Below are 22,135 nucleotides of genomic sequence, written 5' to 3' on the forward strand. Positions count from 1 at the left end.
AAGTCAAAAGAACAAGCTTTCTGACAAGGTGTGAAACAACTGGCAACAAGTTCTGCATCAAAATTTATGACAGAAGAGAGTTTTCGTTGCTGAAAAAATTTGGCCAAATTTTAAAGTGTGTACTTATAACATTGTTTAAAATGTTATTCCACACATAGTCTTACAAGTAAGTTTTTATTCTACCTTTACTGCGGAAATGTTAAATTTATATTCCACACACATTTACCCACGCCTGTTTGAATGGCAAAATAATGCAAGCGGTGGAGGTATCTTATTATCTTAAAATATAGTTTGCATGTAGTTTAGATTCCGAACAAATTAATGAAAAGATGATAATACACGTTTCTTTGCTTAAAATCTGTATTTTATTAGCCTGTCGATTTTTCAGTTTTTTCCGCACATGCATGAGAGGCCACTCCTTTGAATAAGTGGCCGACGCACGAAAATTTTATCCTTGGTCGCAGGACAAACTGTCACAGAGATATTCTAAAAAAGTCAATATATATGCTTTGTTCATTTTTTTAAACAAAAATTATCTCTATTTTTAGCTAGGAATTCGCTGAAAGATGTGACATGTGACGGTATTGTGCATAATACTGAAGACTTGATTGTAATATCATAGTATTTAGCAGAATTAGAGGAAATAAGTCCCCCCCCCCCCAAATTTTTTTTTTAGTAATTTTTAATGTGATCTGAATTTCATTATAAATTTTAACATGCTTCGCCAAGCGCATAGTTTATTCTGCGATATAACTAACTTCTTAAACTGCAAATTTTCTTCTTCGGTAAGTTTCTGACAACCTATTTTTAACGAGATTTTATCTCATACCAAATATTTTTTCTCTATTACAACTTTATATATACATTGTTTTGTAAAATTGGCTGGATTTGGGATATTTTATATAGGATTTCTCAGTGTAGAATTCTAATCTGTCAATAAAATTATATGAAATGGCTATCACCATCTTTGATTTCCCATATGGAATTTTGGTATTACGTAAATCTAACTTCTCTTTTCTTTAAAAACATTATCAGAAGGTATAGACAATCCGTTCCGAATGCTTTTTTCCGACAATAAATTTGCTAAAATACCAATTCCAGGTAAAATGTAATTTTATTAACTTGCGAAAAATTGATCCATTAAGTGCAGACAAACGTTTCTCCCTTAACACATGTGCAACAGGCGCACAAAGAAGATATGAATGTTTCCCACTTGGGTTACAGTTACAGCTTTCATAAAAATCTTACACGTTGAACAGTGTCTGCCTGCATCTAAGGCTAGGTCTCTGATTTATCCTGTATATATATATCTTAAATTTTTGTCCATTTCTCTTGATTTTCTTTATGTTATTGCATTCAACTAAACTCTTTAAAGGGTTGGGGCGTCCACCATGTTGACAGTAATGTTAAAGAAAAAATTGCATTGTGTGTACATGATTCCTTACACTATCCTCCACATCTGCTTAAATTATAATCTAACAAAACAGAAAAAAGTTTAATTACATAAAAATCTAAATGTTCACTACGTGTTTCTGTCACAAACGACTCGTTTTATTCTTCGACTCGCAAACCCGTGTTTCATAAATGGTGATGCGTCCGTCAGCCAGACATGTATGGCGGTCTACTGTTCTGCTAGAAGTGAAATTTTATTTGCACCAGGTATTTCGATCGCACCTTTAAAATAAAGACAAAAAGAAATAAGCAAGATTTAAATAATACACATACTTAAAGCAAAAATATATTTCTCGATTCTTTGCTTATTTCTTATCCGTTCAATATCTTAAAAATTTTCTTCCGGAATAACTTTTGTTTTTGCATACACAAATAAAACTAAAAACAACCTTAGAAAATTTAGATGTTCTCATATGTCTTATATCAAAACACCACACCGAAACTAACACACATATGAAAAGAATTACCTTAACGAGATTAAATTTATATTCGCGAATGACTACAAAGTGGATGTTAATAAATAAGGAATAATAATAAATTAGGGAAATATAACTAGTAAAAATATATATATGCCACGAAATGTTTCACAAGAACATGTGCGAATAGTGACACTTTTCATAACTTTTGCGAAGATTTGTTGGTGCAAAAGCACGAAAAATCGCACAAGCAGCGAAACTAATATCGTAATACCTGTTTTGTATCGTACACAACGTATTCTAAATAAAAAAAAACATACGAAGAGTTTATAAAGGCAAAGAATCCGGGCTAATACAGAATTATCAGCTGTTACCATTGTAGTTTAATGTATATCCATTGGGATTTATAACACCCGTATCGGATTGTTTGCCAAGTGGTACAACAACCCCATTAGGTCTAAAATAATATGAGGATACAAAACTATTAGGAATGCTACAGTAAGACCTTGAGGTTGGACCTCGAGACATGCAATGGAAGGGCCATCTTTATAAGAAAAAACAATAAAACTGATATCCTAATACATAATATTTTGCAAGTGCTATTTCCACTATTAAAACAAAAGTTACCTGTTAAAAAAAATGTTGGCATTAAAATTTATGCAGAGTTGTAAATATTTAATGAGCAAAAACGCCTTCTTTTAGAGATACATCATAACCAGTTATGAAAAAGACGAACTTACAAAGTTATATTTTCTTTCTCATCAGGCGCAATCTTTCCTAACCCTTTCGTACTATGACATCCAGGGGGAAGGTTGTCTGCGTTGAAATCAGCTGACAACAAATCGTTTGTTTTACCAAGTGATACCTATAGAGTGGCGCAATATGAAACTGTTGTTATTTAACGAGCGGTGGTGATTTCTCGTATTTTACGAAATAATTGACAAAAAAAATAATAAAAACTTTAAGTTAACTTAAAAAAACTTAAAAAACCGTTACCTCGCACAGCAAAACAAATCCTGTATTTTTTGTTCGCGTGGGATAGCAATAATTTGCACTTTTCGACGACATATCCGCAAAGTATATTCCTTTACCAAACTAAAAATTAAAAAATTAGTAGCATTAAACAGCATCATATATTCAAGGAAAACAAGGCTGTTTGAAATGTAGTTTAGCTGTTATTTAATTGGTCAGTTAGATTTCAGGTAAGAAATAAAAGTATAATCAGTTGCTACAGAATACCGAATTGTAAATGCGTTTTGGTTGCTTTATTTATTCAAATAAGTCATTGCAACGCCAGATTATTTTGTATTCCAATATACAATTTTAATTGAATTGCAGGCTGAAGAAAATAAGCAGCATATTTCAAACGAGTTGAATAATTTGGTCAACTCAATAAATAAATGGGGTGGGAAAGGTTTTGGAAAAAAAATTTAAAAATTAACAATCGGGGGTGGGCGAGTGAGAGAGAATAAGGGAGGGGTAGGCCAGGCAAAAAGAGAGAGAGGCAGAAAGAGGGGGGCGGGCGAGGGAAAATGAGAGGGTGCAGGAAGATTATAAAAAAGTAGAATGTGGCTCATAAACAAAGAAAGGAAGAAGTTAAGAAAGTAGTGTACTCACCATATATCCTGTCACAGGAGCTTCTGGAGGAGCAATGCGCAAACCTTGACTGAGGATGCCCACCCAATTTGTTAGACGCGATCCATGCCATAATAGCATACTGCAATGTAAAATTTCTAATTTTTAAAACAACATACTGTCGTGCCATCTATTGATCACAATTCGTGATCAATCTATTTGACGATATTAAATAGAAAACTGCATAAAAGAAATCCGGTTAACAATGGCAGATCATTGGCGAAAACTCAGAATTTAAAGGGTTAACTTTTCTCGAAATGGCAAACAATTTATAAAATCATAAAAACACAAGTATTTAATCACAAATCGGACAAAAAAAACAGAAGGTAATATTATAAACCATAGAAATATTATAAAACATACGTGTTGCCAACATCTTTGAAATTTTCATTGTGCGGACTCTCGATAACTTCAAACACATCCACTACCTCCATTGTATACTGGCTATGCGTTTTCGCATGTGTGTTTTGCGTGTACCTCTTCACTACATCAAATTCCGTAGTGTCGTGACTTAAAGCTTCTAACTTGCAGCGTAAAGCTAGGTAGTGTTGGTCTATGGGATTCAACATCTTATTAGACTCATCATTGATAACTTTCATTGCAATCTCTATATCACCCAACGTTTCTAGCAGTTCAATCTTTAATTTGAGATCCTTTCTTGTACGTATAATTGGCGGCCGCTGCATGCCAAAGCAATGCGGGACACGCGTGTAAAAGGCGTCACAAGCTTTTATTAATTCGTCACCAGTCTTCTGGTTTGTTATACAACGATCAATCAATTGTAGAGCCTTGTAACCAGCTTTAATTTGCGCTTTCGTAAGTTTACCTAAAAGGTTTTTAAATAGGAAAGTCTTAAAATAGAGGTCCAAAGTAAGAATACCAAAACCAATGGAGTTTTCTTTTCTCCATTTTTAAGAATTTTCTTGCGACTAAAGAACGTTATGTGAAAAATGAATGAGAAATAAAGGTGAAAAATAAAAAGAGAAATGATTTTTGTTGCAAAATGATTTAAAATCTTTCTCAAGCTATATAATTGCAAGAAAGAATTGCAGAATATAAACATAAATTAGGCTTAGATTGTTAGTTTGTCAACTTTGAACATAAATATTTTCAATAACTAAAAGAATTCATTTCAGCCAATTAGAAGGCAGATAAAAAGCATCTAAGAGGCTGTTTACACGAAACAATAAGTAACCACTCAAACCTTTTTCAGTAACTTAGGTTCAGTGTATTTTTTAGGACTATCTACATGAGTTTTTATTATACTATTATTTATTATACTTCGGGAGGATATTATCGCAGTAAATTTAAACAAAGTGTATTTCAACTGGTGCAAGATTTCCATGTAAACACTTCAGCCTGCAGTGAAATGTGGTTATCCATCAGTGGACATATATGGGTTTGGTGATATGCCATAATTTTTTCTACTTGCTCTATCTTTTTATATCATACATTTTATATTGAAAGCAAGTGTATTCATGTTAATAAGTCAAAAATATACATCTAATAAATAATAGTAATAATACAAAAGATTTGTCCCCTAACGCATCACCCCATGAAATTAAATTTAACATGACGTGAAACAACATATAAACAGTCACTTTCGCTGCAGTTTTGAATTTCACCTTGCCTTAATTTCACTTTCATCTCATGTAAACGAACTCTTAACATATCAGTACCCTTTCAAAATTTTAGAAAAAGTTCCTGTAACACCATATACATGAACGAAAAATGTCAAGGATCTACAGACAACAAGAAGTTCGCACCTAGTGGGGCTTTCTTTGAATCATACTTCATTTCAAGGACGGCTTCTTCCATTTCCTTAACATCGCATAATAACTCCACCAAAGCCTATTAAAAAAATGGAAATAAAACCATTAAAACAACTATACTACATAAATTTGAAGTAACCATTTCTGTTGTGTTTTTCGGGAATGTCAGGACCTTACCCATGTATAACAGAATGAGATCCTATTGAATTAAAAGCGTATTTTAGTCGTCATTATATATAAAAGAGTGTAGTGTTTCTTTTAACATTGAGTTAGGACAAATGTTGTAATTGGAATAGTTATGAGCACTTTGATTGGCTGTAAGAAATATCCGCCATTCCAAAGAGGAATAAAATTTCTACTTTAAATCAGAAGAAAATTTCCACCAGTCAATCAAAATCTTTAGCGCATCTGCTCTGCAGGGGATATTAAGGATACTGGAGATGTGAGGTTTTACATCCTTAAATCTACGCAAATATTAATTGGTGACGGCATGGAAGTTCTGGTGGCTGACATTTATTATGCAAACAACTGTCGTCTCACCTGCAGTTTCTTCTCAAGTTTTGATTCTGGAACTTTCTTTTCTTTTTTTGGTTTACCAGCACCATCCACTGTATCCTATGACCAAAATGGAGTTGTTACTAATAGAAGTTCTTATGTTTTTAAACTGATTTAAAGTGCTAAACAGTAACATTAAATCGAATTTTCGAGGTTTGGGTGGGCTGACTGAAAGTAGAGGTGAAATGTGAATGTAATCTAAGTTGCATATTTAAAACGAAAACATTAACTCACAACATTAACGAAAAAGGAACAACTAAATAGTATTTTAAGGGAATAAATTTTTGCAGACTACATAGTTACTGCAGAAATTATTGGTGTCAACGTGTCAAATTATTTCCTGTAAATTTGATTTTTTTTAATTTTTCTCTGTGATCTAATGAAGATATAAAATTTATCACTATGTCACCTACAGAATAGCTCCAAAACATAAATTAAGAAAAAAATTGCCATGAAATTCTTTCATCGCAAAATTTAATTATCGTAAAATATATTGTTAATTTGACGAAAGTTAATTTTTATTTTCAAAAATTCCCTAAGTTAGTTTATTAGCTCATTTTAAGCTAAAACCTATTTTAATAATTTAAAAATTTATAATTCATATATGGCAAACACATTGTGAATGCAAGAATTTATAAATGTGCTTTCTGTACGACAACAAAAACAGACAAAAATGGCATTTGATGTGAACAATTTTTGCACTTTCAATGAAATACTATCCTCTTTTCTTTTCCTAACGAGTTTTCCGGATGATAAATGTTTTATGAATAAATTCATGTTTCTTTTACATTTCTTAAAGAAAACATATCACACACATACCGTTTTTGTGTTTCCATAATCCATGGCAAGAAGATCATATTTGCCTTGAACTTTCTTAAATTTCTTTCTGTCAGCAAATTCATTTTTCGTTTTGTCGTAGAACCTAAATATGGTCAACTAATTTGATAACCAGTGAAATAGTGCGAAGACATTCTTATAGACAAGGTGTGAAATGATATAGGTAGAGAAATTAAGTATTAATGAAGTAAGTATTAATCGTATGCAAGGCAGCAAAAAAAGTTATTAAAATTAAGTAGCAGAATCAGCTCTTCCCCAGACTGAAAAGGTTTTTTGATTTGATTTGATTTTACTTCTGTTGTTTTTTCACAAATTTGCAATTGGCTTCATATTTTATTGTTTCTGCATAATATATAAGTTTAAAGCTAATCTTAAAACTGCCAAAGTTTAGGTAACAGAAATAAAAAATAGTAATTCCATTATAACAGTGCAGTCATGCCTGCACTGTTTGCCCCATTATTTGGGTTCAATAAAAATTCATTTTAGGGCTACTACTAGCAAATATAGTGTTTATGTACACAATTAATTTCATACTTTTTAAAAAATATTTCCTTTGCTTCTTCACAGTCATTGCCACAGGTTATCAAATTTGTCTGTCCCCGCATGCCAACACGACCCCAACGAAGCCAAACAGCATACCCATTATTTTTATTGTTTTGCAAAACTTGCAACAAAAAGAATTTGTTGTTATTGTTTTTTAAGTTAGTTTGATTCAACATAGCATCATATATGTTAAAACCTTCAAAATAAACGTGATATTTTTCTCTGACGGGGCACTCAGTGTCAACAGGAACTTTTCCTGTAAATGAAAATGATTTAACAGTTGGCTTTTCATCCTCGTCTTTAGCCGTCTTTTTCCCAGTCACAGTTTTTTTAATTTTTTTTGCTGGTTGTTCTTCCTCCTCGTCAGACGTAGCCTCTACTTTAACTTTGCCAGTAGCTCCGTTTTCTTTTTGTGATTCTGCATTTATATTATTACTGTTATTCAGATCATTTTTATCAACATCTGTTACATCTTCTTTTAAAAGCTGTTTCTTTTTTGTTTTATTGTCAGTCTGAGTCATGCTATTTAAATCTACATTGTATTTCTTGCCTCCAAAGGCATATGTTACTTCAGTTAAGCCAAATAATTTAGTTGCAAAGAGTAATCTTTGAACAGAATGATGCAGTAACGTCCATGTATTTCCATTATGATAATGGTAGGTCCCTGAAAAATAGAGTAAAAGTTGATTAATACTGTGTTGAGAAATCAATTATATATATACTTTATCGACATAACGTTTGCTAACACCATTCCATTTATTTACCAGTTTGTTGCACACATCAGGTAATCCACAAAATGGAAGAAATACGCTAGCTTCTTAAAAAGGCAAACCTGAAAGACCACCATCACCACTATCAACATTAGCTCTGATTCTTCTCTCCCAAAAGGTTTTTAAATTTCGCTGCACCATTCGTTCAAAGACAATGTCAAATTTTGCCTCATTTATCATGATTTTGATGTTTTTTAAGCCAGACTTAAATGCTAAGGTGAGCTCATCGTTAAGGGTGGAAGAAAATTTGGACCATATATGTCCATCGTTTTCCCATTCCCAGCAGATGTCTTCTTCTGAAACTTTCATCTTCTTTACAGCTGTTGAATCTATAAAAATGAATATGAAATGTGATGAATATATATAGTACATCATATTCTGATTCTATTAATTTTATAATAGTTGAATTTTGTATGCTCAAAATAGCTATGTGCAATTTTTATCAGGATACACACAGAACCTAAGCCTTGTGTTTTTACAGTTCATGACAAGACACCATTTTTTCTAAAAGCTGTGGTGTTGAGTGTGATAGGGCTTTTTGTCTTCTTTCTATTTTCTTACACTATCTTTTTACATGTTAACATCGTCATGTTTTTAGCCACATATAAAGGTTAAACAAACACATTTTATGGTTTTATTTACAAAGATATTTTGAGATTAAGACACTAAAAACTAAACTTTTTATTCTTTCTGTTTGACTGACCTAAAAGGACTCCTCCAAACTGTTTTGTATGTTATAGAGAATAAAAAGTTGTTTATCAAGTTTTTTAGTTTTTATAATAAAGCTATAAATTGCTGCTTATTGCTCAGGTATATACAACCATAATTACCAGGATAATCAACTGATTTGATAACAAATAATTTTGTATCAAGTTGGGAACACTTTTACTGGTAAATTATGTTTCTTTAGTCTAGGAGAACAACATGTCAACAGCATATTTTGTTTATAATTGATTTATTTTGAATTGAAAACACAGTTTTAAACTAGCAGGTCACAACCTGTAATTTACACATCTAGATGTCATTTCTGTAAATCACTTGAGAAAGACAATATTAGAGTTATGAATTAAATATTTTCATTTGATTCTTTCCCTATCTTTCTTTATATTTATTAGTAAATGTCTATTTTATTTGTTGTATTTTTGTTTAATTCTTAATATATACATAATATATTCTTCTTGATTATATATTTTATGTCGGTGGTGAAAGTATTTATATAACGACCTTTTTATTAGCATATTTGAGTTATGAGCCATTGTGAATATATTTGTAAACATTGACAACTGATCCACCTACCTTCCTAGCTGTAGGTAGGATTTCCCGAGATATATCACCAATATTTTTTTGCAAAACCAAACTCCCTGAAAGCCCTCCTACTCCATAGTTTTTTGCTGTTTTCTGTTCTGTCAGCACAGTATGTTTGATTGGGGTAAATCACCTGGTCAATTAATTAGGCAATCCCCAGATCAGGTGAAACTTTTACCAGAATCTGGTAAGTATATATATAATTTATCTGCTTAAACTTTGTTAAAGCACAAGCAACTAGATCACACATGTTCAGACTGTTCTAGAGACATGCAGCTTGAGTTCGTTTAGTAGGGAAAAAGTAGCTTGCTAGCTACACAGGTACCAAACAAAGGAAAAAGTGTGCATGTTTTTATCATATCTGACTAAAAGTATATTCATAGCATAGCCAGCTAGCTAAGCTATTTTTAGCTGGCTAGCTAGGCAAGTCTTGTCTGTTGTTTTAACATAGTAGAACATTTTAAACTCAATTGATCAGGTGATTTTTTCCAAACCGGGGAAAGATCCTTTATTGTGCAATGCTCCCTTGTCTGGAAATTTTTATAAATGAAAGTGTGTAATCACTTAAAGGCGAAGCAGTCTAGCTAGCTAGCTACATGTATTTTTAATCTAAGAATATACTAAACCATGTAAAAATGACAAGATTTTTTGCTTTTTACTTTCACGTTTAGGAACTATAGGTTTTAGCTAGCTAGCCTAGTTAGTTAAAAAAAACTGTATCTACATACTTTCCAGAGGCATGGCTCTTTTAGTAGCCATATTTGTTTTGATGAAGTGCGATGCGCGCAATTGTTTGACATGCGGGAAAAACTTTCCCGCGAAAAAGTCTCGAAGAAAGCCGTGCGGCTATCACAACTGCAAAGCACTTACTGTTCCCCTAGGGTTTTTGGGGACCTGGGCTTTTAAGTGGTCTATCAAATTGTTTATTAAAAAGAGTCGTAACATACCCTGAATACGGTTGCATGAGGTTTCTTTACATTGTCTGTCGATAAGAATGTTGGTGAAAAAACAACAAAAATTTTCCTCAGGCACTACTTTTTACCGTCTTTTTTAATAAACATTTAAAGGTTTTATGCTAATATAACTTTGTTACAACTTTACTATAACTCTTTATAAAAATCTTTTAACGTTGTTTGCTTGGCGATGGGCAAGTCCTCCAAATTCCTTATAAACTTCATTTTATTGGAAATGCTAATTTAATTAATAAATTGAAAGAAATTTTGCCACCATTGATGCAATAGAAATGAATAAAAATGAAAACGATTTTTTTATTTTCCCATATGATTTTATTTATCGATACACAAAATTTCGAATTAATGAGCATAATGCAGTCTTGGGACTGTAAAATTGTTCGAATTAGCGAATTGTTCGAATTAGCGGAGTTCGAATTAAGCAGCTCAAAATATAAGACTTTATTAAACCAAACTCAAGGGACTTGGCAATTTGTTCAAAATAACGGAAAGTTCGAATTAAGCGGGATTCGAATTACCGGACGTCTACTGTACGTAAAAAATGAGGATACAAACGTTGCATATCTATTCAGGCTATCAATTATTTATAAAAAGAGGAATTTGTAGCTGGCGAATGAGTTAAATGCAATTAATCGTGAATGTAACCGCGCTAATCGAACCACTAACAAAACAACCGAGGAAATAAAGCGCAGTAGTAAAGAATTTCCCAGTAAGCCCATGTTTGATGTATTTGATAATTTCGAGCGCATTATTTTCATGCATTATCTGCAACACATCACACAGTCTGATTCACGTAAGACATCTATTTTTTATTAAAAAAAATCTCCCCAGACAGTTCAAAACTATTGTATTTCTGAGCCCTTTAAAGCCTTTTACGCCTCTAACATCAGGTTCATGACATTAAACGTATGACGTCTGAGACGTCGTACTTCCTCGTGGAACTTCTGTCGGACTGCTAACGAAACAATGCAAAGTAAAAAGATGGATTTGCTAAAAATAAAACGAATAATAAAAAGCACCTGTTGTTAAAACTTTAATAATAATTTAATGAAATGTTCTTTTTCTTTCATCTTTCAAACTGTGACTGAAAAAATTAAAGAGAAGAGGAAATGGAATGAAAGAGTAAAATAAGAAAGATAAAAACGAGAAGAAGAAGGAAAAGAAGATTTTTATGCAGTATGTGGCATTGAGTTATTATTTTGTTTTTCAGCTGTTCCAAACTTCCTTAACAGTTTCTTATTGTTAAAAAACTCTCTTTCTTATTTTTCGCATATTATATTATGAATATAGAAAAGAACTTAGAGTTTTTTGTACATAAAGGAAGATAGCTACAAAACTAACAGTCTTAAGATTTTACGACTGTAAAAAGGTTATCATACTAAGACGAAGAAAATTATTTCTTTAGAAGGTTTTTTATTTTGCACAATGAACAGTGAGGAGACGAGAGCTGAAAGACTGGCAACAAAAAATAAAATTTTTAAGATGATACGAAGACTAGGTGAGTTTGTATAAATGATTTTCCGTGCGACGTAATCTTTTGATTTTGCGTTAAGAACAATATGGATATGTGCACTCATTCCAGTAGGTAGAAATCCTAAAGGACAGACAACAGAAGTCAAATGAAAAATGGAATATTCGCTTGACATTGATAAAATAATTTGTAAAAAAAAGAATATAGTTTATAAAAATTAATATCGTGCCTTTTGGATCTTGCTTCCAAAAAATCTGTATAAATTTCAGTAATCCATTTTACCATTTTACCATATAAGCAGGACTGCTTATTTACCTACAAGGATGCGCATGTACAAGACCCATAAACTTTCGAAGACTTTGGCAAGTTATATACGCTTGCGTAAATATAAGTAACGGCTTCAGCCTGATCTGTAATACAAACAGTCGTAACATAAGTGCAAGTTTCGCAAAACTGTGAACATCGTTTCTGTGACATTTAGCTTTGGTTTTGGTAGAAAAACAATTGGGCATGTATTTGAATACTTGAAAATTGCATCCAAACATATATTACTGTCGCTTTTTCTTGGACAGTTATACGTGTTTTACAAAAACCTACAACCTTTAACAAAATATACTGAGACAGGTCGGACAATTTCGAAGTTCGCCCTAACAAGTAGTCATCTTTGTACTAGATTCACGCAATTTGAACTTGTTTACAGCGGACTTACGACTTAGGATATTTCGTTAGATATCTATCCAAATGTGCTAATTGTTGACGTCAGCATGGTCATTTTTCTTATATTTCGGGTTCTTTTTTGGTCAGAACGGGCGCAATTTAAACGCTGCTTACCAACCTACGTATCTGTAAAAAAAAGTACATACGCAGCCGGCAGGATTTGCAAATTGATGATTTTTGACAACTTTGTGAAATGAACAAAAAGTTCCATTGTCTCAATATTTCAAGCGAGGGATTGTAATTTATAAAAACGTAGAGGCTAAGATTTTGCAAAAAAAAATTAAGAACGTACTCAGCTTGAATTCCCTTATAGATTATTATAAAAACAAAACAAGAAGCCCAGGGGCTTGAAGATTTCCGCCATTATCCTAAAACATTTGAAATTTAAAGTAGACCTTGAATGAAAACGAAGAATTATGGGGTACACAAAAATCATTGAGTATTCTCAATTATTATTGTAACTAACCTGCAATGTTAAAATACAACACAATAAGTAACTAAAATTTTCTTACATAGCTATATGAAGTATTCGAAAATAACATTTTAATTGTCTATTTTTAAAACTGATAAGAAAAATTCTGGAAATTCCAGAAAACAAATGTTGTAGTGCATAAACTTGACAATTCCAATTTAGACCTTTAGAATTTACTTTCTTATTAAAAATTTTTTGGAAATGCTGATGGTGCATGGTTTAATAACAGCTGATCTGAAAAAGAAAATACTTTTTAAAAATGAGAAACAAGAATACAATTTTACCATAAACTGCATTGAAACCAGATTGTTATGATTTTGAAACCTGGGGACAAAAGAAGATTTATTTTTTTAAAATCGATTTATTGAACTCAACAAATTTGATTTTTTTTTTTGATTTGAATTCTCAAATTTGAATTTCTTTCAAGGAGTTGGATTAGTTGCGATTTTTATTTTGAGGAAACTGATTGGTCATTGTTTTGTTAGAAAAACTGGCAAATTGAATTCAACAAGTTGAAACAAAAAGGGTAAACACACAATTAATAAATTTGCAGATTTAATAATGATGAACAAATTAGGCACTCAGGGAGAACTGATAATTAGCCAGTAACAGAATAGTTAGCCGTTTTCAATGGCATGGTAGCTTAGTGGTTATAACTCTGGCATTTTTCTCCGGGAGCACGAGATTCAATTCCCCCTGACGCAATTTTTCTCGCATGGTTTGGGTCAATCAAAGCCATGTGAGAAAAATTGGGGAAAAGCCACACAGTGTGGGCTGTTGGATGTTGCAGGAAATTGTCTGTTAGAGCCCGAACCCTACGTGGGTCTGCTTAGCTCTATGCAAAATAATTATAGATATATATATATATATACAGTGTGTACAGCATAAGTAGCTGCTCATGCAACTACTTATACAATAGATATATCTTTTTTCTTCGTTCTCGATCTTTCTATAGCCATCTATATTTATATAGATGGCCATAACGTAGCGCCTAATTATCTTTCATCGGCTAACTATATATTTTGTTGCAGGCTAATCAACAGTTCCCCCTGACAGCTAGGTGCAAGCAAAAATAAAATTTTGCCACGTTTCGACAACTTTTCTGTAAAAAATATAAAAAAATCCTGTGCGAATGCATATCTTTTTATGTGATAGAATTACAAGGGCGGCGCCACTAGGGGGTGGGGGGGCTGGGAAGATTCAGCCCCCTCCCCCCACACACTTTTTTGCTAAGTGATAATTTTTTTTTTCTGCCAATAAATATCTTTATCACTGCATGAAAATTGATTTTATCTAACTAGGGAATCTGATGGTTATCTTGCTTTTAAGACACTAAATATTCGTTGGCTTCCAAGGCCTTCGTCCCTGGATCCCACCAGGAGGCTTACAGCGCCCCTTGGAACTCAGCTGTTTCGGCAACCCGCTTCGTTCTAAGTAACTTCACGACTATAAAAATTGAGATAGCTAGCTAGTTAGCCAGCACACTTTTTTCACTTAGCTATATATAAAATGATTCCTACCTGATAAAATACACGAATTTTAAAGAATAGTGTTTAGCATCCCAGCTACATCAATTCAGCTATAACATACGACCAACCATACCAGCAAGAGACGTCCTGCATCAGCTGTAATCTTAGACGCTGTTATAAAAAAATATACAACACCCAGTAAGTCAAACCTCCCAAGCGATTAATAAAATTGTGCGACTCAACGGCGGGTTTCTTATAAACAACATTGATCAAACCGACCGATATCGATTGAAGCAAACGTAGGCTAGGCTTTTGCTTAGTCCTTACGCAGTGGGAAAGTCATGAATTTTTGAAAAAAAGAAAGGTGCTGAAACGGCTTGATCTTATAGGAAATGCAATCAGAAAAACTGATCTACAATCATGGACGAAATTAGTGAAACAAAGGCAGTTTTTTTGTCATTTTTTTAAACACCGACAAAAGGATGAAGAGGATTGTCAGTACCCCTTATTTTTGCGCACACGTAGGTCCGGGTCAGTGGTCTATTTTTTCCTCAGATCTTAGCGGGTTTCTTGCCCCCACTCCTCCCTTCAGCTCGAATAGGGTTTAAATATTACAATTAAACAAAAGAAGCTTACACTGGCGTGGTAAAACTCATTTTCCAAAAGAGAAAAGAATAGGAAATTCAATGCCATGTGGATTTTGCATTCTTGAATTTTTCTTCCACCTCTGGTTCATAAGTTTTAAATGTTTCTATATTTTTTTTAGCTTTTACGACATTAAGGGTTGAAAGTTAATTTTATGCAAAAAAATCAAAGCAAACAGAGTTTCTTTTTCCTTTTAAGAAAAGATTTCTTTTTTTATATACAAGAAGACATTATTTGGTCTCTTTCCGTCTTAGGCATTGTCCAAGTTTGGATTGGTTTGTTCGTTTTATGTTTGTGTATCGCAATAAGAGAATCGATTTCAGAACCCCACTGGTTGCATTGGAGCAGAGCTGATTTCAGTGTTTGCATACTAATAATAATAACAGGTTCAATTGGAATCGCATCTGGAATACATCAAATAAGTCCAATGCTCAATGGAACTTTTATGGCATTAAGCATACTTTGTGCGTTACTGTCTCTGTTATTTGCCATAAAAAGTGGATTTAGTTTAAGGTAAGGTTTTTATTTCTGTTGTTGATAATTCGCACGTATGATCTCTTCTTTTAACTCAAGTACTTATGTTGCTAAAAGATTCCCTCTAAATTTATAGTAAAAAAAGTCGCACAATTTTGAAGATTACGATAAAGCTTTTCTAAAAATATTTGTATCAAGAAGCAAGTGTTTGATTTTATATTAAATTCTAACCTAAAATCGGTTTAAAATCAAGATAATCATTTTCTTCTGTTAGTTGTGGCTAAATATATCTTAAACTGTGTTGAACAGTATGAAATTATATGTGAATTGATGAATCATTAAAAAAAAGTAACAAGAAAATAGAAGGTAAATAAAGAATGCATAAACTGTGGGACCAGCTTGAATATAACATGCTTAGGATTTATACAAAGCATCCTTACTTATATAGCAGCTGAAGTGCCTCGAGGCAAAAAACCGTCCACATTAGCAAATTTGATAAATCATGCTATAGAGTTGAAGCATACATTAAATGTATAAGTGTGCACACTGCGTGCATTATAATTCATTGAGGTATTTGAAGATTGGGATTACTTTGCTACTGGAGAAACCGTAACATGCTGTCCGGTAATAGTCTTCGCATCAGGCGTAGGAAAATCTGGGAGACAAGGACGAAAATGTCTGCAAGAAAATCTATAAGTTTTCTCTCAAGGCAAGAAAATGTTACGTATTGTTTATTTAGGTACGTATCAGACAATTGGTTCTTTGATGTTTCAAGTGGAATGCTGGTACATACCTCGTTATTTGTCACTCTTATCTTTGAAGTTATTCTTTCAAGTATTGCTGCTTCCTATTGCTTTAATGCAGCGAATGGGTGTTTTCGACGCACCGCACAAGGTAAGAATATATAAACAGCCACCAGAGTGCTTTTGAAGAGTACTAATCGTCAGCCCGTTTATAAATTTCATTAGACTTTCGCCCGGTATACATATCCGAGCATTGCTATCTCGTAAATCCTCAGCACAAGCTATCTGACCAGATACCACTTTAAAGACACAGGCGACGGCTATTGCTACAAAGAATATTACGAAAGTGATACACAGTAACAAAACTTGTTATATTTGAATAAGTAATCCTGCACATTATCTTCCCAAGTGCTGCAAAGATGATGGACCGAGTGGGACTTGAACCCACGACCTTTCGCTTGCCGGGCAATTGCTCTACCGACTGTGCTGTCGATCTCCTTTCCTATAAAACTTGTTGTGTTTATTTGTTTGTAACATTGAAAAAGTTGTTATTACTTTCTACTTGATGAAAACACACAGTCAGTCATTGCTTCTTTACTGTTTTGAACCAAGCGGTAAGAAGGTAGAAATGGTAGGTCTAAATTGTTTGGCCCTAAAATATTAGCAGATTTTTATGACCAATAATTTTCCTATTGAAAATCTGCTTGTAATCACTCAGATTTAAAAAGAAGGTAAAACGTTGTTATTTTTGTTATTTTTAAGGTACAGAATCAAGACCTACACCCCAATTTCCACTTTTTACCACACCGAATGGACAAATGATGATAATACCGCCTATATTGTACAGCAACAATAACATACGAGCAACGCAACAACAGACTCCACCTGCTTCTAACGATGAAAACTGGACGTGGATGTAATTAAGCTAGTAAAAAAGGGGTTTCATCTCATCCTTTAATCGTTATTAATACAAGCAGGTTTAAATCAATTCGATAAACTGCCACTGCATTAATAGAATTGAGATAAATGCAGAAGAAACCTATGGATGAATCTCATGCTTGATATGCTCTAAAAGTTTAAATAGATGCACAAACTTTGGGAAACAGAGAATGTTATCTCGTTTTGCCAAACACCAAAAAGCAACATACTGCACCAAAAAATTGAAAAAATGAGACGTGTGAAAGAAATATAGTGGAATCAACGCCTATTATTTTTGACTTAATAAACCAGCAAGTATATCTGTGGCACAAATAACCCTTCTGGTTCATTTAAGAAGCTGTTAATAGATTGGAATTATTTCAACAATCTTTACTACTATGGGGTAGCAACGTCAGCAGTAGCGAGATAAAGATCTTTTTAAGTACGTTACCACCCCAATGTACTCATAGATGAAATGATCAGAAAACATAATTTGACAATATTGTGACGATAGCTAACAAAATTTTGTTCGTTGGGATCTGTTGCAAACTAGTTTGATATTTTGTTGAAATATAAACCTGAATAAAGGGAATTACAAGAACACAAGCGTGCCATATTCATTCAATTTGGATTTATTCCAATGTTGATGATAGAAAAAAAATGGTAATTTCGAATTTACTATATTTGCAGTTTTTATGTGACAAATTCTACTACTGTAAATGATGACTTTGATAATGTGCATATATTATTTCGTCTTTACCGGCAAGCGACACTTAGCATACCTTTACTTACTAATGTCAGAAAAATCTTAGGAATTTTCCCATCACTACTTTTAAATCAAAGAGGGAAAGCGACCATTATATTATAAACTAGCTATTATTACTAACGAAGTGAAGTCAGGGCAATCTAACATGGCATGCGGTGCAACAAAATGGAAGTTTTTAATTTTATCTAAGAAGGAAAAAAAATTATACTATACTATGCTGGTCCTATACAAAGATGGTGAAACATGTCATGGTGTTCATGTAATAACACTGGATTTCAGTTTGTACATTAACTGTGAGGTTTTTTTAAAAAAGCATACATAAAAGGTATTTTTTAAAAAAAATTTTCTTTAAATACAGTTAGTCTTCTGTTATGCTGCATTGTTATAATACCTACTGAGTTTCAAGATATATCTATTAGACATATGCATGCAAAATTTATATGTTCCACACCACTCAGAGTCTTGGACATTGGCTATTGCTCAGAAACCTTAAATAGAATGTTAATACATACAGATATTATTTTATTATATCTCTATGGTTAATATTCGCTCTAGAACTAAAATAATTGAAATTTAAGCAGATAGTGTTATTTTCGAAATTTGAGCTTCCCATGACGTCACAGATGTTGATAAAGCAAATATTTATTGCTGTCATTTCGTTTCTTTCTTAAGGTAAGTGTGCCAAGTTTGATTAAATTTGGTCAAGTCTAAGGTTATTGATCAGTCATAGTATGTTGAAAAAGCTCCGGGCCGAATGGATTTAAAATTTACGTAAAAGGGCGCACAGCAAGAGTGTAAGCCATTGGATTCTGCACCCCTCCTTAGAGGGAAAAGTTTACATTGGCAAGATAAATTGTGCCACGGAGTTTCTGTATCTGCCAGCAAGATTTGAAACAAAACATTACAAATGTGTGAGTTTGACAGTAACTTTACTTGATTTTGTGAATTTTAACCATTTAAGCAAATTGCATCATTTGTAAGACAAGGCAATTAAAAATATTACATGTGGCAGGAAGGAAATGAAGTAAATATTTTCAGAACAAGAAATATATTGGAACTGAGGGAACTCCTATTTGTACTAAAAAAGAGCACTGGCTGTAGAGGTTAAATTTTGTGTCCAAATGTAATTACGAGCAGCGAGACAAGACTCGCATTACTACTACCAGAACTGGAAAAAAAGATTTATAAACAACTAAGCTAACAAAATAAACAACGAAGCGAAGGTGATATCGATCACTCAAATCTACTGGAATAGGATTCATGTAATAATCTTCTTTAACATTTTGGCCATGAAAGTGGTGAGCAGTGGTGGTCATGGTGACTTTTCCATTCTGAGAGATTCGGGTGATTGAATTCACTGTGTTTTTGTTGAGCAGGCCTGTTTCGCCAGTGGAAGCCCTCTTTGTCATTTTCCCCCAGTCGTCGCAACAGCAAGTATGAGGATCTTGACTTGGGTATAGGATTTTTTCGCTGATAAAGCTAGTAAAAAATGAACAAAAGCTGCAACAGAAAAAAGTGTAATAAAAAAATTATCTCTACATTTCTTAAAATAAAAGTAAAAAGAAGTTGTTGATGACGTAGCAGTGTTGATGTAGCCAGAGTTGAACCTGAAGGGCAGTTTGTGATGTTGGATTCGACAAATTTTAATAACCTAAAAAAATGTTTTCATTTTAGCAACATTAGAATCGCATCCTATTTCATTGATATACAGATTGATAATTAAAATTGTTACCCGTCTGGATTTTGCGAGCGGGCAAAACGGGTTTTCAGGCATTCTGATTAGCATCATTATCATCATTTTAAAAGTATAAATTTTTTGCACTTCTGATCCATGCGTTGTTTCAAATTGCACAAAAGTTGATTTACTAATTTATCTTTCGCGAATGCGTAGTAGAAGCTACGCGCATAAGCAGACTGTACCGAAATAGCGCCTTTGGACCAAATTTTGCGGTACACACAATTTTTTATAAACAAAAGGGTAAATAATTTTTGGCAGTAGTAACTTAAAGTAGCAATCGCAATAAAGGCTTTATATTTGGTCCGACTGAATAATTACGAATATATTCTGTCTCAATATTCTGTCAGACGCTCCCGCCTGAGGTGCATGATAAGAGCTTGTATCCAGCATTTCTTGTTTGTGTATAGTTTTTTATGACGTAACCAAACTTGATGTTTCCATACGAAACGTATATCATACGCGTACCAGGGCCTCGTACGCGTTTCATCCTCATATCAAAAACGCTACAGGCCCTGGGATCGAGGTTGTCATACGACTACATGTTTTACGTAAAAGCTTCCAATTTAATTTGCTTATAATTTAGTTGTTCTTTTCTGTTTCTGTCATAAATTTCTTATGGGTCCTTATAATTTCTAATCTAAGTATGTTATTTATACTGTAGATTTCCCTCATAAAGCAAATGTACCTCTGCTTTTTACAATCCGTATGAGATTTGTTTTAATTGCTCTGCAAAAGTTTCCGTTAGCGATTTATCAACAAGCTAATTTTTGGAAAGGAAGCTGCAGTTGTACACAAAAACTGTACTAAAGATGTTGATGCAACCGAGAAAAGACAAAAAAGTTGAAGAAGAAGGAAAATTAAAACGTGCCAGCACAATGATAAAATCGACCAGTTAAGTCCTAGATATAAAGTCTAGAGGTTTTGCTCCTCTAAAGAGTGTAAAAGGGACAAAATTCTTCCTTTTTTTAAAGGAGTTAATGGTCACATACGAATAAAACTTTGACAAATAAAAAAAAAAGTAGGGCAGGGCTTCCGTAAAAGGTGCAAGGGTTTTGATCCATATTCATGAACCAAAGTACTCAAAATGTCTAGCTGGGTCACCTCTAAAGTGTTCTGTGAATAGTATTCAGCAGGAACTAGACATTTTTTATCCGTAAAAGTTTTTATCTGCCCTGCTCAGTGCAATCTTGTGTTATTGGGGTAACAAGTGGAGTCGTTACTCCCCAAAGATAAAACCAGTGCAGTCAAATCCCCTTGCTAGCATAATTTTGCTCAAAATACCTAAATTTAATGGACATCGTTAAAACAAACTTTAACATATTTAAATGGTCATTTGTTCCCGAAGATAAACTACTCACTGTAAATGATTTAGAATATTCTGAATTTTTGACTGAGAGAATAAATACGTTATCGTGGTGTAAAATTATGGTCGATAATATGAGTTATAGGCACTTGGAAATGCTAATGAAATATGCAACATCATATAATCATGTTCCTAAATTTCACGCACTGAAAATTCATGTTACCTTCGTGGAGGAAAATAAAGGTGTATATCCAAAGTCGTCGACATGCACTGAAACAATTCGTTTGCCTAATTACAGTGCATAATTCCAAAGAGGAATTTAAAGTTCCACATGACTTCAGCTGTACATTATGAATGTAACGCTTTTCTGAACATTGGGATATATAATGCGGGATATTATTTCTTTGCACCACTGTTATGTTATAATATTTCTGCTTCGATTCTATTGGTATCATATTGTCAAATATTAAAATAGTAATCCTGCATCAAGTAAAGCGCACAAGAAATTATAGCGTTTTGAGTGTAATATATTTTTCAAAATAACATTTATTTAACTGAAACTCAACATTTATTTAACTGAAATAAAAACACAACTTACAACATGTTGTAACCCTGTCATATCAAAAACAATCAGTCAATAACATTTTTTCAGATCAAATGCTAAGTATAAGTAAACTGTGTTGCGCACCCGTATAGGCATAATAACCTTTTCAAAAAAACATTTATCGCAGCTCCAGCTCTAATGGAAATAAAGGAAAAGGCCCATTGTTAAAATTGAGCTGAGCGTTAGTACAGGTACACGGTGTCGCACATGTGTATAGGTGCAATACCCTGTTCTCAAAATAACTCTATCGCAACTTTGGTTTAAATAAAAACATAGGCAATAGCCCGTCGTTACCCGTCCAACTAAAAAATCGCTGAGTAACTTTATTTTGCGGATAGTTTTCGTTAAATTTGGAAAATTGACAGTGTAAATAAGAACACCTCCTACGGACTGTGGTTACTAAATTACTTGTAGTTACAAAAAAAACCACCCATGCCAGGTTTCTTATAAAAAAAAATTGTGTATGCAAACTCAACTTTCGACTAAAATAAGACGACAATGATTTTGTTTGAAAGCATATGAATTTAAATGAGTCATTAGTTCCGAATATTTCCTGCTC

General features: G+C 33.1%; 2 protein-coding genes across 7 annotated transcripts; one reads left to right on the forward strand and one right to left on the reverse strand.

Annotated features, from left to right (window-relative positions):
- Positions 1–1,387: 1,387 nt before the first annotated feature.
- LOC130613673 (poly [ADP-ribose] polymerase 2-like) lies at positions 1,388–10,119 on the reverse strand. 3 transcript variants are annotated; one of them, XM_057434994.1, is made up of 13 exons: positions 10,014–10,119; positions 8,043–8,309; positions 7,202–7,874; positions 6,650–6,752; positions 5,816–5,890; positions 5,270–5,354; positions 3,867–4,329; positions 3,486–3,585; positions 2,865–2,963; positions 2,609–2,733; positions 2,243–2,325; positions 2,143–2,168; positions 1,388–1,674 (listed from the first exon to the last, which is right to left on the reverse strand). In XM_057434994.1, the coding sequence occupies exons 1-13, from the start codon at positions 10,042–10,044 to the stop codon at positions 1,633–1,635; spliced, it is 2,172 nt and encodes a 723-aa protein (XP_057290977.1). In that variant the 5' UTR covers positions 10,045–10,119; the 3' UTR covers positions 1,388–1,632. The 3 variants fall into 3 exon arrangements, with proteins under 3 accessions (XP_057290977.1, XP_057290979.1, XP_057290978.1); XM_057434996.1 differs by lacking the exon at positions 10,014–10,119 and adding an exon at positions 9,277–9,416; XM_057434995.1 differs by lacking the exon at positions 2,143–2,168.
- Positions 10,120–11,320: 1,201 nt separating this feature from the next.
- LOC130613675 (uncharacterized) lies at positions 11,321–18,284 on the forward strand. 4 transcript variants are annotated; one of them, XM_057434999.1, is made up of 5 exons: positions 11,321–11,432; positions 11,662–11,754; positions 15,285–15,543; positions 16,244–16,398; positions 17,010–18,284. In XM_057434999.1, the coding sequence occupies exons 2-5, from the start codon at positions 11,682–11,684 to the stop codon at positions 17,165–17,167; spliced, it is 645 nt and encodes a 214-aa protein (XP_057290982.1). In that variant the 5' UTR covers positions 11,321–11,432; positions 11,662–11,681; the 3' UTR covers positions 17,168–18,284. The 4 variants fall into 4 exon arrangements, with proteins under 4 accessions (XP_057290982.1, XP_057290981.1, XP_057290983.1 ...); XM_057434998.1 differs by lacking the exon at positions 11,321–11,432 and having other exon boundaries at positions 11,441–11,754; XM_057435000.1 differs by lacking the exons at positions 11,321–11,432; positions 17,010–18,284 and adding an exon at positions 16,473–16,995 and having other exon boundaries at positions 11,441–15,543.
- Positions 18,285–22,135: the final 3,851 nt, after the last annotated feature.

The sequence above is a fragment of the Hydractinia symbiolongicarpus genome, chromosome 11, assembly GCF_029227915.1.
Source record: "Hydractinia symbiolongicarpus strain clone_291-10 chromosome 11, HSymV2.1, whole genome shotgun sequence".
Classification (NCBI taxonomy): Eukaryota; Metazoa; Cnidaria; class Hydrozoa; order Anthoathecata; family Hydractiniidae; genus Hydractinia; species Hydractinia symbiolongicarpus.

Coding starts and splice junctions, on each gene's coding strand:
- LOC130613673 (XM_057434994.1), bottom strand. CDS start 10,044: ATGGCTACTAAAAGAGCCATGCCTCTGGAAA. Junction 6,753..7,201: donor AAGGAAATATTTTTTAAAAA/GTATGAAATTAA, acceptor GACCATATTTAG/GTTCTACGACAAAACGAAAA. Junction 2,169..2,242: donor ATATACATTAAACTACAATG/GTAACAGCTGAT, acceptor TTTTTTATTTAG/AATACGTTGTGTACGATACA.
- LOC130613675 (XM_057434997.1), top strand. CDS start 15,185: ATGCAAAAAAATCAAAGCAAACAGAGTTTCTTTTTCCTTTTAAGAAAA. Junction 15,544..16,243: donor AAAAGTGGATTTAGTTTAAG/GTAAGGTTTTTA, acceptor TTGTTTATTTAG/GTACGTATCAGACAATTGGT. Junction 16,399..17,009: donor TTTTCGACGCACCGCACAAG/GTAAGAATATAT, acceptor GTTATTTTTAAG/GTACAGAATCAAGACCTACA.